This window comes from Mizuhopecten yessoensis, unplaced genomic scaffold (genome assembly GCF_002113885.1).
Source record: "Mizuhopecten yessoensis strain PY_sf001 unplaced genomic scaffold, ASM211388v2 scaffold10651, whole genome shotgun sequence".
Lineage (NCBI taxonomy): Eukaryota > Metazoa > Mollusca > Bivalvia > Pectinida > Pectinidae > Mizuhopecten > Mizuhopecten yessoensis.
The window spans coordinates 841,776-859,910 of NW_018408653.1; the positions used below are offsets into that span (position 1 = coordinate 841,776).

General features: G+C 35.3%; 1 protein-coding gene across 1 annotated transcript; it reads right to left on the reverse strand.

The window, feature by feature from the left end:
- Positions 1-2,955: 2,955 nt before the first annotated feature.
- On the reverse strand, positions 2,956-16,589 carry LOC110461727 (POC1 centriolar protein homolog A-like). The gene is made up of 14 exons (XM_021515353.1): positions 16,496-16,589; positions 15,831-15,915; positions 13,336-13,415; positions 12,625-12,716; positions 12,191-12,299; positions 10,709-10,779; positions 10,336-10,443; positions 9,466-9,581; positions 8,834-8,967; positions 8,097-8,165; positions 7,479-7,628; positions 6,525-6,611; positions 4,582-4,785; positions 2,956-2,961 (listed from the first exon to the last, which is right to left on the reverse strand). Exons 1-14 carry the CDS (start codon positions 16,508-16,510, stop codon positions 2,956-2,958), a joined length of 1,326 nt encoding a protein of 441 aa, XP_021371028.1. The 5' UTR covers positions 16,511-16,589.
- Between the last annotated feature and the right edge of the window lie 1,546 nt (positions 16,590-18,135).

Below are 18,135 nucleotides of genomic sequence, written 5' to 3' on the forward strand. Positions count from 1 at the left end.
TGAAAGAAGGGATCAAATGACAATATGGTCTATACATCAGAATTCATGGCTATGTGTATAGTCTAAGCATTTTGTATGTTTGTCTGTTACTTTGTTCCTATACATACATATTAAAGTTAGACGCCGTATTAACAGCTGATCACATTAACAGATAACGTTTCGCAAGATGCAAGAGTATGAAATGTGTTCGAATGGCAGACTTGGAAAAAAGAAGGAAGAAAATAATAATGCGAGGCTTTGAGTTTGTTTTCAAACTGGTGATTCTAGATTCACAAGAAAACAATTTATTTCAAGCTTTTTCGGAACTTCTTAGCCCTTGGGTGCAACTGTTGTGGATTTTTAAGATTGCTATAATAGCCAAGAAAATAAAATATTATTAATGTATAGGCACACATTCCAATAGTTCTTTGACCAACTGGGCATTGGCAGTAGTAATCTTTACATCATATTTATCTGACTTTTATGAGGTCTTATGATTGCTGATTCGCCCTTTTTTCATAATCTTTACGAATTTTGACTTTGCTCTCTTGGAGAGAGCTGGTTGTTTTCACCCTCTGAGCCAAACACTTTGTTTTTGTAAGTAGAAACAATGAAGCAATTTAGTAGCTGTTCTGTCATTGTTAGCCTATAGATAAGATACGAGTGCATACTGGTGTTAATATCATATGCCTCTAACATTGACAGGATATCTCTAAACCCACGATCAACGACTACATTGTCGTCTTGCTCCAACCATGTGAGCTTGTCTATGATGTTTTTTGTAATGAGTGCATCATTTTGGCTTCCAGGGAATGGTCCTACTGTGTCCAAAATGTAGTCATCAGGTAGAACTATGGTCATGAATAATAAATGATAATCACGCTCCTTTTGGCCACCGTAAAACATTCTCTGAAGCTTATGGTCAGCACTATTTTTAATATAAATATATGTACCATCTATAAATGCAGTCACTTTGTCTCCAAAGAATGTTTCTGAGAATAAAGTATTATATGAAAGTATATTCAATGCTTGTTCTACAAAATGAAAGGTTTTTGAAATACTAGACTGAAAAACGCCAAAAAGAACGGAACATTTAATTACAAAAGATATCAGTTTTCATCTTAACCCCAAAACGGTAAATATACTGAAGAAGAAAGAAATGAAACAAAACACGTATGGATTTTGAGAAAATGTTCGTTGACCAATCTCTCCAAGTTTTGTAGCCAGGGTCATCCATGAGACAAACATTGAGAGCGAAGGCTGGTTGATTCTTTGATAAGATGTACGGCACTTCTAAAAAGTTATCACTTATTTCAGATGACCTACTTCATAATTGAGAGTTCAAACACTATCTTCCTTATAGGATAACCTGTGTACAAGGGTTTAGGTCAATGCAAATAAGATGAAATGAGCTTACACGTGATGACACAGAACACCACAATTTGCATGTGAAAATTAACTGATGCCTGGCACGTTTTTGCAGAAGTGTTGATTTGCTTCCCTATTAAAATTGTTAAAACAGAGAAAACATTTTTTATATTAACAGGACCCGTAAAATAGGTCCTTGATTGTTAAGAGAGGAAAACTTGTAGTAGTTTCATCTTCAAAACGTTGTTTCAGATTCTCTTTCTTCCCAGATACATATGTACCTTATGTATCACTTCGGACCAATACTTACAATGTATGCCACTTTTAGTCAGTATATCCAAAAGCAATATATATTATGGATTTATTTTTACATTTCGTGTACCTTTACATTTACGAGATTTCGCGAAGGTATGATGGCGACCTTCACCGATTCAAATACCTATGAATTGATTTGGTTTGTTTGTGTTTTTAAGGACATGCCTGGTTGTGGTGGTGGAGGAAAGCCAGAGTTCCCGGAGAAAAACTACCGACTTATGGCCAGTTACCTGGCGACTGCCCTACATAGGCCTAGAACCTGAGACCCAGTGGTGGAGGGCTAGTGGTAGTAGAATACAAGACGCCTTAACCACTTGGCCACCGCAGCCTCTATGAATTGAGCTAGGTCAAAGCTCAAGTTTATAAAGATCAACATGCTGTACTCATCGAGTAGAGTACAGCATTATATTAGCACGTGAAGTTACGGGACCCTACCTGCAGTCCTTAGTCCATATAACTGACCTAAATGAAATAACATAACCAATGTTACAAAAATGTTGTGAATCAAGTTCTGCTCATAAGGTACATAAGCATGTGATGCTGCGTGAGTACAGTCCCAGAGTCCATTACTACTCTTCATGTAAAATTCAGCTGGATGGATGTACCTGTGGGCAATGATAACACTACAGGCCCGACGCCACTTTGTACCACAGCATAAATTGACAAGGTCCTGGCCCCTGTCCTGGTGAATCAGAAACTAGCCAGATCATAGAAGATGTCAGAGATACAAAACACAGAGTAAAAGATAACAACTCTGTAATCTTCACTGTTTACATGTTTATTTTGTACAATATTGTATACACACAACATCATACAAATATTTACATTCTTTGTATTTACAATTCATTTACAATTCATTTACAATAAATAAATATATATTTCATAAAAAATACAGATTTTCACATAATTTCCTAAAGAAAGTGAACAGATCAACCAAAACAATATCAGTGTGGACTACATATAAATGAGGGAAGCTGTAATGAAGTGATAGAATAATTTCACACTTCAAGTAAATATTAACTTTGCAAATTCGTCATGCATTGTTATCAAAAAAGAAACCATAGTTTAATCATTTTAATGCATGAACAGTTATGTTATTATGCTGTTCTACTAAAGAAAGAGAACTTATTGCTTTACTCATTAACTTTTCTTTAAAACTTGAAATTAAAAAGTTGAGAAATTTCTGAAAAATGATAATCTTATTCTATATGGGTAATTTGGACAAAGACAACCACTGATTAAGTTTGTAATATTTTGGTTTCCAAAAAAGCAATTGAAGACCTAAAATCTTTCTTAATTCTGTAATATCAGTCAGGCCTTAATTTAAAGGTACTCTTGATACACTAAAAATACTGCATCAGAAAACCAAAGAATAAAACATACCGTTATATATTTGTTTTTCATAATTCAAGAAATGGATCTATAGAAATGTTTTATATCAAATGTCTTGCAAATCATTATTATTTCTTAGGGGGGGTAAATTTTAAACAATGCTGATAACATAAATAGCTTTACTTACTGCTATTCACAATTCCATAAAGCATTAAAAATTATACTTGTTGTCATAGTTAAAAATTCAATAGTTTTTCTTTCTACCTCCAAGTTTAAAACAAGACTTTCAACAGACTCACTATAAAATACAGGAATGTAGCATTAAAATGTTGTTTTACAAATGTTCAATCTCCTAAACTAGCACTACATAAATATTAATCTAATATAAATTTATTCTAGTAGATGTAGCAAAGAAAAATAATTATTCACTCCTGTGTGATGTACGGTAAGAAAAACCTTCACCCTCGGGATCAGTTTTTTGTTTTAATTTTGCACTTGGCTTCAAATCTTCTGTGGTTCTGTGTTGATCAAACTTTAGTTTAAGCACAGCCTCATACTTAACCTCAAAAATCTTACTGTCGGGTTTAAATTTCACTGTGTACATAAAACAGGAGTGACAGATTCTATTTATTAAAGGGGTAGATTGGTACCAAATAAACTGCTTTTTGAGACAATCTACCTGGGGTAAAACATTTTGTTTTACTATTTTTAGAAATCTTTGTATACTGTTATATGGTCATATTTCAAAACTATTAATAAGTGTAGTAAGACCTCAATATATACACTGCCTCAGGTTATAAGGAAGTTTCACACTCATATATATAAAAAAAAGGGACCCGCAAAACGTATGTCTTTTGTACAAATGAGATTTTCATGTTTAAATCAATTTTTGACATCAGTATGCCCCCAATGAGAGAATCCAGTCAAAATATAAGAGGCATAATGTGGACGGAACATTTTATTAGCAAGTTCCAACAACAGTATTCTTGCGTAATACGATTCAAAGTTACATATACTGTAAAACCTGTCTAATCTGACACCATTTGGGAAACAACATTTGTCTAATTAACTTGTCTAGTTGCACTATGTTGGATTAAACAGGAAGTCTGAAAGCACAAAGGTCGGATTGGACAGGTTTCACTTGATGTAATCTCAAGTACAACTGGTGAAGTTAGGTTTCAACATCTTATTGCATAGACTCAAAATAAAACGATTTGAATATAATGAGCAGCTTGTCTTGGTAAACAAATAATATTTTAAAGTGTTGTTTCATGTTTCTTAGTAGCAATTCATGAATACACTGTATATAAAATAATGAGATTTATTTGCAAACTGATTTGCAAAACAATTCCATATACAGATCTTATTCATAAATATAAATGTATAACTCATTAATATAGTGATGGAAAAAAATATAAGTATCCTAACTATTACTCGAAGACAGAGACGCCAAGAGATAAAACAGGTGTGTTTAGNGACAACCCTACCTCTGTAAGGACTTTAACTGTGGTAGGACAGTAACAGACACCTCTACCTGTGTAAGATCATTTATCTTTTTTTTTTATATTTAATACCAGAGAACCCTACCTGTGTTAGAACGTCCAACTGGCCGACTATCTGTTCCAGTGTATTGGCTAACTGTGGTGGGATAGACTTTGGCTCCAGTGGCTGGGTAGTGGAGGTGGATTCTTGACGCCTTTGGCTATTTGATGGCATCTGTAGGTCTCTCAGGGCATAGTCAACAGAGGTCATGTTGAACTCCTGAATTCTTTCACCATTCATTGCCGATTGCTGGAATGACAAACACATATATGTGTCAATAACCATCACACTGTTCTGACATGAAACTGAGAAACATGTACAGATTTGATTGTACCTCTCAGATTACTCAAAACAGTATGGTGAAACATTTCTGAGAGGAACGTATGTAATCTTACCCCACCTTGGGGGTAAGACAGAAAAATCTCAACCCAAGGGGTAAGATTCTTAAGGAGGATCCACTCTTTTGCAATTAGCCAGCAGAATTCAATGAAATTTTCACATAATGGTTATGTCACTATGTAGAGGTGATTTTAAGAAAATCTAAGCATTCCGATAAGCTGGGAATTTTTTGGTAAAAAATACTGAAAAATTGAGTGCCTGGCATTGTTAAAAACTATAACAACAATAAAATAATGAAAAGAAGCATTGCTAATCAACCCTACAAATATTTTATTTATCATAAAATATCTCCAACATGTTACACAAAGTGGTTTTTTAATGAAATTGTATGGATAAAAGTTATTATATACAAGCTAAAAGCAAACAGGACACAGATTTTCATACAAAAAGAGTGAAAAATTGAACCAAATACACACAAAGTCTTTAAAATTCATTTATTTTACATTTTACAATAATTTTGATCCTGATGAGAGTTGTCTACCTTGAAATAATCTGAACTTTTGCAAAGAGATATAATTTATACAATGACAGTTATATTCTTCACTATACCAAAAACGATGGAAATAAATTAAATTACTATATTAAATAATCAATTTACTGTTCTTTTATGGAACAAAATTACTCTCAATCATGCACACTTTGGACATCATTCCATAGCCCGCTTACGCATGGCAATTTACATGTCATGTATATATTGTAACCATAGGCTATCACATGGTATGCCGTTATTACGTGCACGCACATGCACTTGCGTTTGATAGGGATCTTGATATTTTACAAACCACTATTTTCACAGAGTTATTGTAATTGCATTTGTGAAATGATTTACCTGACAGAGCGTAACTCGCCTGACAACAAAAGTTGTAGCGCCCCCGAGCTTGTGAACTACTGTTAGCACGTGATATGTACAGGTGAGCTCGGTAAACAAAATACATCAGTTTGCATTACATGCGCCTAATATACGAACTTCTTGAAGTCGTCTGATCTTATAACAGTGTCTTCCCATGAGTTAATCAATGTCTTTGTATCATAAACTTTATTTCTGAAGTTTGTGTGATTGTCTAGTCAGAGGCTTTGCTGAGGGCCAGACATTTAAGAATCGTAACCCGAGGGTTGAGATTTTTATGTCTTACACCTAAAGGGGAATGATTATTTTTCTTTCACATCAAATACAAGTGGTAATTTTATGAAATGCAATCCTTTATTTCATAATTTCCAGCAAATGTTATGACAGAGGAATCCCCCTGTGTTTACCCTGGGGTAAAACAGAGATTTCATTCCCTGATCGAAAGTGTGGATATCTGTCTAATGCCAGTAATGGAGGAGAAAATCAGATCTGTCCAGGTACACACTTATGGAACTTAGTTTTTGAGTTACAGTATGACCTGTTGTATAGTTCCTTATATAGTAGGAATGTTCTTTGCGGTGTATCATAAAGCAGCACATGTCCCCTCAAAACCATGACTATACTCCAGGATACAAAAGACAAACAACAGTCATATTTGACCTTTGACATTTGTGACCTTGACTTTTGGGTAGCTGTTAAATAACGTGCTGACAGTTCAGCCAAGAGTAGTGTTGACCTTTACCTGGCCTGATGAAAACATGGCGGGACCAACATCTGTGACTTCTGGCTCTTCATCGCCCATCTTCTTCAGATCTGTACGGACATCCAGCTGTCAATACAAACATCAAACAACTATGAGCTAATTATGTGTTACGTCATTACACTTGAGTTTGTGGCAGCTACGGGCATATCAGCATAAATTAGTAAGACTATTCATTTTAAAATATTATATAGATCCCTATCTAAGGAGGGCACTCATTTTAACCAAAAGAATTTTCCTGGACTTACAGCATGTATAACGCAGCCTTTGCAATCATTTGCCATGCATAGGTCACAATGGGAGATAATTCAACTAGAATAGTGGTAAACCACACTGGCACACAAGCCTGTTAAACACAAAAAATTAAGGAAATCAGGCAAGTAGAAATTTCATCAGAAAGGGTTTCCAAACAACTGAGATCCAATGCTGTCTGCACAGCTCTTTACAAGTCTTGGAAGACAGATTTAAACAAAAAATATTTTCCAAAGTTACTGAACAGAGTAAATTATACTGAAATAGGCCACGTTTTCAACCAAAGATGTACCATTTAGCCCAATGGGTTCCAAGCCGAGTCTACTTCAACAAAGCGTTGTAGGATACACCTATGGCTCAATTGTGTTAAATCAGTACACAGACAAATAAATACAAGCTTATACTAGTATTGTTTAATGAGTTACATTGACAGCAGATGAACAATTTTTAACTTAAATACAAGTTTTATAACAAGCTCATTCTATTTAAGAGCAAATTTGTTTTTCCAATTGAATCTGATTTGATTAATGAAATAAATAGCAAGTTTAGAACTTTTTTTAATAGTGGATTAGTTAAATAATGAAATACCGCTGAAAATTATATCTTTATGTGTCCTTGAAGTTATATCTATAATAACGAAGATTGATAAATGGATGAATCCCCTCGGTTCTACATGATACTTACCCGAGTTGATGTTTGAGGTCGTTGGGGTTTCTGTACTCTAGGTGGTATATCACCTACAGTTGGGGGAGCCGAGGTTTTCTCACGCTGTTTGTGTGACTGCAGAACTTCATTGAAGTCTAGTTGATCAAAGTTGGTTTTCCATACCAGTACCTGTCCCCAACAAAATACACTGGACACATTAGCACACAGAGTTAACTCCCTTAGAAGTAGAAAAATAGGTTCGACTGTAGAAGCCAATCTATCACAAGATTACTCATCATATTTTTTTACAAAAGGATTTCAACTTTTGCAGCAACGGAGATAAAATAATGCATAATAGAAAGTGTGTCATTTAACTGTTTACAATTTTACCCTCAAAACTGATGATGAATTCATCCTAATGGCAATTAACTATCAACTAACCATGCATAATTCTGTCACTGACGACAAGTCGAATACTGGACAAATACAGATCGAAAAGTGAAAAGTGAGCATAAAACAAAATCTGCATTTTTAACAGTATTATGAAATATGAACTTTCTGGAACTTTCTGAACAGTTTTCCTTTAATACTGAAACACAACCCTATTTCTCTGATGTCACAAACACAAGGCTGTCTTCTACAACACGAGTTACCTACCTGCTCATCTGATCCACCCGAGGCGAAATATTCTCCAGACTTTGAGAAAGCCACAGCCGTAGACGGACCCTGTAACACAACATTGACAAACTGTAAATACATTCCTGCCTGGGATAATGGTTTATGTCATCTTCTGAAAATTCTATGTTTACACAAGTACAGAATTGTTTTACAGAATCTGTTTCTCCATTTTTGTAGAATGCAGAGAAAGATGACATTTGGTCATACTATTCTTATATATATATGGTGTACTGTCAGAGATAGTAGACATTCTTAAGGACAGCGATCCAAACAGAGTTTAAGTTTACCTGGTAACTGTGTCAGAGCCTAGTCAAGGCATTTCACCATTAGCACAAATATTACAGTGATGGGCCTGCCATCTATCAAATGACATGTTAACCTTTTCCAATCACATGACTTTAATACGGATGCGCCACTGGTCACACCACTTATAAACCTGTCATCAGTAACATGAGTCGTGAACATGTAAGCAGTCACATAACACTGCCAATCACCCCATGACATGTTGACCTGCAACTGGTCATGTGACATTTAGTCTTCCATAGGTCACATGACTTATGGACCAGTAGTCAGTCATGTGACTTGTGGACTTGCCATTGGGGTCATATGACTTGTGAACAGGTAATAAATCATGTGACTCGTACACCTGCCATTAGGGTCACATGACTTATGGATGTTCCCTTAGTCACATGACTTTTATGTCTGTCTATAGCTACCTGGTGTCCATGAAGTGTGTAGAAAAGACGGCCCTCCAGCAGGTCAAAAATCTTGAGGGTTGAATCGTCCGAGCCTGATATCAGGTAGTTTCCGCTTGAGTGGAATGACAAACTGTTTACAGATGAGGAATGAGCTGGAAACAGATTAAATCCAGTAAAAACATTTGCAAGTATTATACAACCAAACAAACGAAGGAAGCATGTGGTCATTGACAAAATATTTGTTTTAATTATGAAATATATTGTGTTAAATAGTTTACTTACAAAAACAATGAATATATTTGTAACATTGATATAATTGTCTTCTCTTATATTAAACAAGAATAAATGCAGAAAATGTTTTTAAATTATGACATGTTGCAACAGACAAAAAAGTCAGACTATTTTATACAGTACAGTGAGTGAGAAATCATACTGTAGTTCAATCTGAACAGGAAATGTCACTGACTTCTGATACAATGGAACCAAGTCAACTTTCAATCCAAGAGGTTGTATACCCCTATCATCACAGATCAATTGGTCTTCACACACAAATCTGATGTTTTTTCATAAAAAAAAAATGAAAACTCCAGATAACTTATTGCTGCACGCAACCAGTTTGAGATAACAGGTTTCACAGTATATGTGTTTACCTGTGTAATGCTGTAGTAACTTGTTCATCCTGATGTCCCATACTTTAACTGTACTGTCAGTACCGGCTGATGCTATACACGTACCGCTGGGGTGGAATTCTACGTAGTTCACAAACCTGTACAAAACAAACCTCACAATAAGGCGAGAAGTTTTATTTGTGACATGCAGAATTATGATGGGCGAGTTTGATCATCAACTATAGTGACTAGGGTCTGACAAGAATACGTTGAACTCACTTTATTACATGTAATGTGTATTGCACATGTGTGAAGAAACGGGAAGCTGCGGTGCACATACCTGGTCCACTATGGTACAACCTACCAATTTCCTTCGGTCAAACCAGAGCAACTATAGTGGTCATCTGACCATGTGTGATTATTTGAAAACAAGGCAGTGATTGGTTGTTGTTAACCAATATGTGTAAGTGTATTTAATGTATTAAAGAGTCCGGCTATGGTAAATGGCTGATGATTGAATCTGCCCGATCATTACTTGTGTAATATGACAATGCAGCATAAATCTATAAAAATAAAAATTGTCATTTCAACTTGCATCTATATAATAATAATAATATACAACATTTGATATAGCGCCCTATCTAGCTAACATAAGCCACTCTAAAGCGCTTTACAGTACATAGATATACAATTAATACAATTAGCATATACATTAATCAATACAATTTTGAGGAATTCGCAGGAGCTGCCTTATCAGGCCCTAACTACCCGGTACTAGTCCTATGGCACCTGGCTAATATCTCCCTATATGTATTGTATTGTGTATCTATGACCGAGCCTCAATAAAATATCACATTATCAATGATGGGGAAATTGGTCTTCATTGACTTAAATAAATATGTTTGAACTTACCCTCCATGTTCAAAGAAGGTGTGTACACACTCTTTACTATTTTTGTCCCACAGTTTCACTGTTTTATCATCACTTCCTGATACAACAAGTCTGCCATCTGGGGAAAACCTGGCAAATATAGATATGTATCAAAAGTAACAAATTAAATGGAACCTTCCAATTAGAATTCAACAGCAAATCAGGAAAGTTTCAATAAACAAAACTTCTAATCTATAAATTTAAAGAAAATTATATTGCCATACAACAGCCACAGAAAACAAGATGCCTTTTAAGACTGATTATCCAGTAGGTACTAGCCAAATAAGCTGGGGCTGTCGAGCCATCAAGGACATATCAAATAATATTTTTTATGTAAAATCTCATGTTTGCTTACCTGGCACATCGAACCCAGTTCATGTGTTGATTTAAGGAGAACATAAACTTCTGTCTGTGTACTGTCCATACCTAGTGGAGATAACATACCACAAACTCATTATCACTTTAAAAGTGTTTGAAAAACGGGAAAAACAATAATTTGAAGGAATAAAAAAAATGCACAAGTATACAGTCTTTTGCTATAGCGTCGTGTCCAAATCTGACCTACATTTAGCAATAAACATGTAAGGGTTATTCCATTTATGAGTATACAGCCTATTACAGGGTGGGACCATGTCAAGCTGGTATCAATAACATGTGAGTTGGGTCTTGTAAACTAGACATTGTCTAAATATGTAACCCTGGATAAATAAAAGATATTATTATTATTATTATTATTATTATTAAATCATTGTTAGAATATGTGGTGAGGACAGTAGAAAATATTTTGCAAGAAGAAAGAATTGTCTCCCTGCTACCACACTCCACATATACAGTGTTTTCTCCAGAAGAGGGGAGGGGGGATTGTGTACATCCCCCATAAATTTCTATATTCTGCCTATATCACACTTCCAATGCCCTCCATTTTATTACAACCAGGAGAGTGTATATATTACTAACACTCATAATACACAAGATATTTTATACACTTTATAAATATAACTAGATACGTATATCAAATTTGTTTTTACATGGTATGGTACATGGCAGTAGGTGAGTTTGGCAGATAAAAGGGCATTTAAGAGGGAGGAAAATGTTCCCCACCCTAGGTTGGGAGTAGACAAGGGTGGCGGTTTAACGGATTGTGATAAAATGAGGTCTTACAGTTACATAACAAAAAGTTCATATTAGCCTGGAGTTGAAAATGTAATTAATACATTTTATTTAACAGCATTAAAACAAGCCAGTATGATATTCCGACTTTGCATATTGCAGAGTTATCTTCTCTTGTGAGCAAGTTTTGATTGTTTCGTCATTGGTTTGTGTGAAAAAAATAAGTCGCTTTTTCAAAAATTGATGCTGTTAAGTTACTCTCAAAAACCAATGACGTAACAATCAATACCTGCTCACAAGGGAAGATAACTCTGCAATATGAAAAGACGGAATACATTGTATATCAATACATAGAATTTTTACCATAAGTATTGAATTGATGGTAACATTTACCACAAAAATCTTGACAATAAAACAAAATAATCACTTATACAGTACCTAGAACTTTAGCAGAAAAACAAATGCTCATTCACTCATTTGGCAGATGCTATTTGAGTCTATGCAAGACTTTGTACAAAACATGCAAAAACATCTTGGCTTCTTTGCTATATTTTGCATTAATCATTATAAAATTAATATATTAGTTTGTTTTACGGATGATGATGAAAACTGTTCACTATCTTAAATTTGTAATATTCTACAAATCTATTAGGTGAAAACAATGACTGTCTTACAGCCTCTGTTTAAACACACAATGCCTCAGGAAAAATGTGAGACTAGAATGTACCTTGACAGTTTTGTCGTCCGAGGCTGTGAGCAGGTACTGTCCGTCGCTAGAGAAATCTACGCTCCTCACAGTGGCTGTGTGAGCCTTGAATACTGTTGACTCTCCTTTTCTGTAACAGACAATAACAGAGTTATGTATCAAAAATAAAACATAACTTTGTCTTGCTATCTTGAGTCCTTGACAGTGGAGTAAAATTGTATACAGCATTATTAATAGCTGTCCCTTGTCTGAGGGTATGAATGACAAAGAAATCAAGGGAAGTAACCTGTATCGTTCACACTGTGTTTACATTGAATAGTCACTTTGAAATTTTTAACAAATCTAGATATTTCTATGTTTGAAATCTTAAAACTGATATTTAGAAAGTGCCTTGATCATGACAAAACAATTTAATTCAAAACTTGTTTTACGAAGCAAAACCATTAAATACTGACACGCTGGGGATCCATAGTCGCACTGTCTTGTCTCTGGACCCAGAGGCCACAAGGTGGCCTGACGGAGAAAACTTGACATCCATCACTGCGTCCTACAGGGAAGAACAAGACAACACGGAAAATTAGACACTATCAAGAAATGACGTACCACATTGTTATGGTTATATCGTTTTCGGCACATCAGTGAGTGGATCAGTGACTTCAATGTGACTTAAGCCAAATGAAGCAGAAAGTGTGAAAAATAAATATTTCTCAAAATGTTTTCTGAAAAGTGAACACATTGTAACCATTTATCCCCTATTTCCTGAAACATGTCATTATCTAAAGATCTTGTTATCAACCTACAGGGGCTTCATTCAATGAAATTGACCCCAAGATAGAAGTTCCTATTCTTGCCCCATATGGATATGATGAAAAAAAAATGAAAATTAACTCGTAGGCCATGTTTATGTAACAATATATATAGGAAATGGAACATGAAAAAACATGGAACATGAGTCATTACAAGTTTATAGTACTTTACTGGTGATCAAATTCAGAATGTGTAGATGTGAGTTCTACATATTGCTTAGGGCTGACACAGTTAACTAAGTACATGGATACAGTTTGGGTCAGTACATTTCAGTCAACACTTCTGTACCATGCATTACATCATGTATAAAACAAACTTATACAGGGCAATGAAAGTCTTATTTGTTAAGCATCAGTTACCTTGTGTCCAACAAATCTGTAAGCCCTCATTTGGGGCTTGAAGTTCCAAACCATCAGACAGGAATCCATTGATCCAGAGGCTATAACAGAAAAGATGCATGATTATATCTACATGTATATAATGTTGAGAATATGCTGTTTCTGGTATTTTTTTCGCTCTTCAGATTCAATTTAATTTCAGATACACATGACACATAATACTGTGATTTAGGGGTGGGTGTAGCTGCGAAAACGTAGCTTTCTGACGACGAGAGATTTTTTTTATATATTACGTCGTCAGAGCTACGAATTAGTCCTATGCCAACTAATGGAGCAAAATCAAAAGTGTTAATCTGTAAGATTGCATATAATCACACCTCATATGAGTATAATGTTATCAAAATATTGCATAATCGTTGAAAAAACGAATCCTTACCAATGCAAAAACTCTTTTACGAAATTAACAAATTATGTATTGGGAAAAAAAATAGAAACGACAGCCATGACAGATCACGCGGGATGTTATCTCAATTATCCTTTCTATATATGGCCTTTTCGGCAAATCCCTACCAATAAGGACTTTTACAAATACTCTTTCTTCCCCCTAACCATAGTCCAATGGAACGCCCTCCCGTTAGGAGCTTGCAGCAGTCCATCACTTGACACCTTCAAGAAGGCAATCAGTGATCCTCCCTTTGTTAGGCCATAGACTATGTCAGCATATTTTTAACTTCCCCCGTCCCCCTCACCCCCGTCCCCCTGTCATCATAGTTCACCTACCCGAATACACTAATTCTGGCTCTGCATGGGAAAGAGTTCCTAAAGGTGGCCAGAGTTGATATGACCAACACCGAATCAGAACTCTTTCCAAATACAGCTCAGTTGGAGTGTATGTTACTGTATATTAGGTAAACAATCTTCAAACTATTATTATCACCCCCCCCTCCCTCACACCCTGACTCAAAGTCCATAATAGATCCGCTATTTTGTACAACAGGAGCTATCAACATCCGTAGAGGTTCCATAAAATATTCCCTTGTATGGGCAGTAGCTATAGCAGGTCTAAACTTATAGACATTTCTTAGCACCAAATACTCTCTCATCACATTTTTCTTTCTTTCCTCTCCCTCTGCCTTATGCATGCACCAGTCCGCAATTTATCATTTCTATCTCTGTCACCACACAATACCTTTCAACATGCACAGACGCGCACGCTGGACATAATACTCGAAAGAGGGTGATGCAGAATATATAGATAGATAGATAGCATGGCCGAATATAGTATTACTACTGATGCTGCCATGTTAACTACAATTTCCATATTGGGTCATGACACCCATATTTGGACGTCTGACCTATATCGGAAGAGAGACGAACTTTCCAACATGGCGGTCAATTCAGATTTCGATTACGCTTGCTACGTTTACTTGATAATTTAACGACATTTTAGGCAGAGTTTAACTTTAAGTTGTGCAGGATTTAACAGAAATAGTTCATACTACAACCTTATTTATGGATGTGGACCAATGTGCTGTCAATTAATTCTAAAATCACCCCAGTGTGATTCACATTGGGCTTGCTCCATTATAAGGCATGGGATCGATTTAATACCCGGTCGGGGCAGAGGAGGCCGGGTATTAATATAAGTACTAGGGTGGGTGATGAAAGGGGGCGTCATACAATATATAAGATTTTAGATATGCACGTTACATGATATGTATGCTGTGGTTTGGATTATTGAGTCATTAATGTGGTATGGGAGATGTGGGAATGTAAAATTCCAGTAAACATTTGGAGGAAAATACTGCAGAAAACCAACATGCGATCAAAGGGATAACACCTAAATTCTATTTATCCAATATCTGACATCACTCCATTTCCCGTCACCTTTGGGATCAAACTTTTGCCTTAGATTAGTGGTCTAAAGCTCACACTTAATTTCACACAGTAATATATATTGTGTGCTTCAGGTTAACAGCTACCGAAATTGCATTTTTTTTCTTTAGTATACAAAGGGTCCATCAATACTGATGATTGTGCCTTCAGGAACCTGTGCACAAAGGCGTGAAAAAAGGAATAATTTTCAGTGATTAGATAAGTTTTTTTGTGCAGGGTATAAGATAAAAAGGTACAAGCTGGTGTATGTATTAGCGTGTAATGAGGGCTTCAAGGGCTGCATATGATATGTGTGCCTTGAAGTCCTCGAGTTTTGTGGATTGTACTGCTACTATCGGAAGGAAATTTCATTGTTATTGTGTGTGGAAAGAATGAATATTTATAGTTGTCCTTTGTAGCAGATGTGTGTTTGTATGCGTAAGGGTGTGCATGAGATATGTCTGGTTCGAGGGTATATGGGTGTGAGTATTTATGTTGGGTTTATCGCTACGAGTTGGTGTACTATTTTTTTAAATAGTCTCTTTAGTCTGCTAATGGGTACAAGTTTGTTTGGGTAGGAGTCAATTAAAAATTAGAAGTTAGCTTTTATTGTTATTATAAATAGCCAACTGACTACTGACCTAGCTGCTTCATGTTTGGATTGAAGTCAACACTGGTGATGGTGTCCCTGTGGCCCTTAAAATGGCGCTCCAGGGACGGATCCTCCTGTAATGAAAAACATCAGTCATGTATCAATATCAATGACAATAAAGCATTGCAGAGAGCCAAGAACAAGTCAAACAAACTATGCATATGTTTTTATCGGTTTCATATTTTGTTAATTTAAACTACACATAGTTTTTATTAGAAAATTCGAAATTAAACCAGGGTCCGGATCACCAAAGTACCATTATATTAACATTAGAAGATTTTACTATAATAAAGTAAAGTTCCCATGACAAGATCATGATTTCAGAAGTCAAAAATTTGCCAAAATTAATTATAAATTAAATGCAGTAAAAACGTGTAGATAAACCGTGATCAAGTAAAATATCGTAAGTATTATCTGACCTCATTCATTTGTTTTCTATTAAGTATGTTTTCAATTGTCAAAGTGCTAACTATGATGCATTAAACTAAATGTTATGAACATGGACAGTTGATTACAATTTCAGAATTATTTTTATAACGTTACTTGGAATTAAACAACGACATTAGAAGATTTTTTGGGTTCACAGCTATGTAGATGTTTTAACTCTAAAAAAAATCATCATATGCAATAACATTTTATGTTCGTTTTACAAACCAAAACATTCGTCATCTTTTTTCCTTCCAGACAGCACGATTAACCTGAACCTGTCTAATCATGTATCAGATTTTCGAAGATGGCGGGCTGTTTACCAAAGGGAGGTAAGTACTATTTTAGCGTCAGGGAACTCTATAAATACTGAAACGGAGAACGGGTTTCGAATTACGGTAAAAAACGGATAGTGAAATAAATGATAAGTTTGGAAAAATGCTGGAAAATTTAGAGGTCTTATGACAGAAATTTATAATATTATCTACTGCTTGAAATTGAAATATGCTGTTTGTATTTCTTGTTGAATTTTAAACTGAACAGTTAACTGATTAGAAAACACAAGGAAAATATAAAACTACCTAACTGTTATAAGTTTATATTGCTAACGATTTCCGTTTACCATTTTTTTTTATTATTATTAGTGATCCAAAATTATCGTAACGTTAAAATATCTTTTAAACGAATGTACCCATTTTACTGAAAATACTTCCTCTCTGCTAGATCTCATTCTTGTCAGCAACCCTTCAATATTAAATCAAACATTTGTTGGTGAATCGTTCCAAGACAAACCATTACGATATCACTGTCCTGTATTCGGAATTTGGAATTTTACCAAAACTACAGCTAAATCCTTTAATCGTAAGGTATAGCTTTACAAGCACGCTGATTTTGAAAAGTATAAAACGATGGTAATGAATACGGAATGGTCACTTCTTGACTCAAATGTCATAGATGAATCATGTAAAAATCTGACAGACACATTAGAGAGAATTTCCTATGTCTGTATTCCAAATAAAACTATTGTGGTTAAAAGTAGAGATCTACCTTGGATGTATCTCGACATTAAAAAGTTGATTTCAAAACGTAAAAAAATACATAAAAGGGCAAAACAGACGACTAGAGATTGTGACAGGTTAAAGTTTAGACATATTCGCAATAAGTGTTTCAACCTAACTAGGCAGTCCAAAAACAAGTATTTCAACAAACTGTCGTTAGAACTATCTGTCCCAAATCGTTCCAGGTCATGGTAGAAAGTTCTTAACAAATTCATGAAAACATACACAAATAAATCCCACATCCCTGTCATTATTAGTGATGGAAATTATTACGATGACGATGCTGACAAGGCTAATATTTTCAATTCTTATTACTCGTGTATCTATCCCAAAAAAACTTGGTCAAATTATAATAACAAGCGATGACGTCACAGATATACTGGTTAATCTGGATCCGTCCAAAGCAGTTTGACCCGACCTAGTCAGCCCAAAGTCCTAAAAGAGACAGCCAATGTTCTTTGTAATCCTCTTGCCTTCTTTTTTAATAAATGTCATGTCATGTCTAAATTTCCGTCGTCATGGAAAAGAGCGAACGTCATACCTGTTCATAAAAAAAAGGAAAACGAGATGACGTCAAGAATCATCGTCCCATATCTCTAATAAGTGTCGCAGGAAAAGTATTTGAACGCTGGATATTTAAATATTTGTGCAATTTTCTTCTTCAAAATAGCCTTATTANCAAAGCAGTTGGACCCGACCGAGTCAGCCCAAAGTCCTAAAAGAGACAGCCAATGTTCTTTGTAATCCTCTTGCCTTCTTTTTTAATAAATGTCTTGCCATGTCTAAATTTCCGTCGTCATGGAAAAGAGC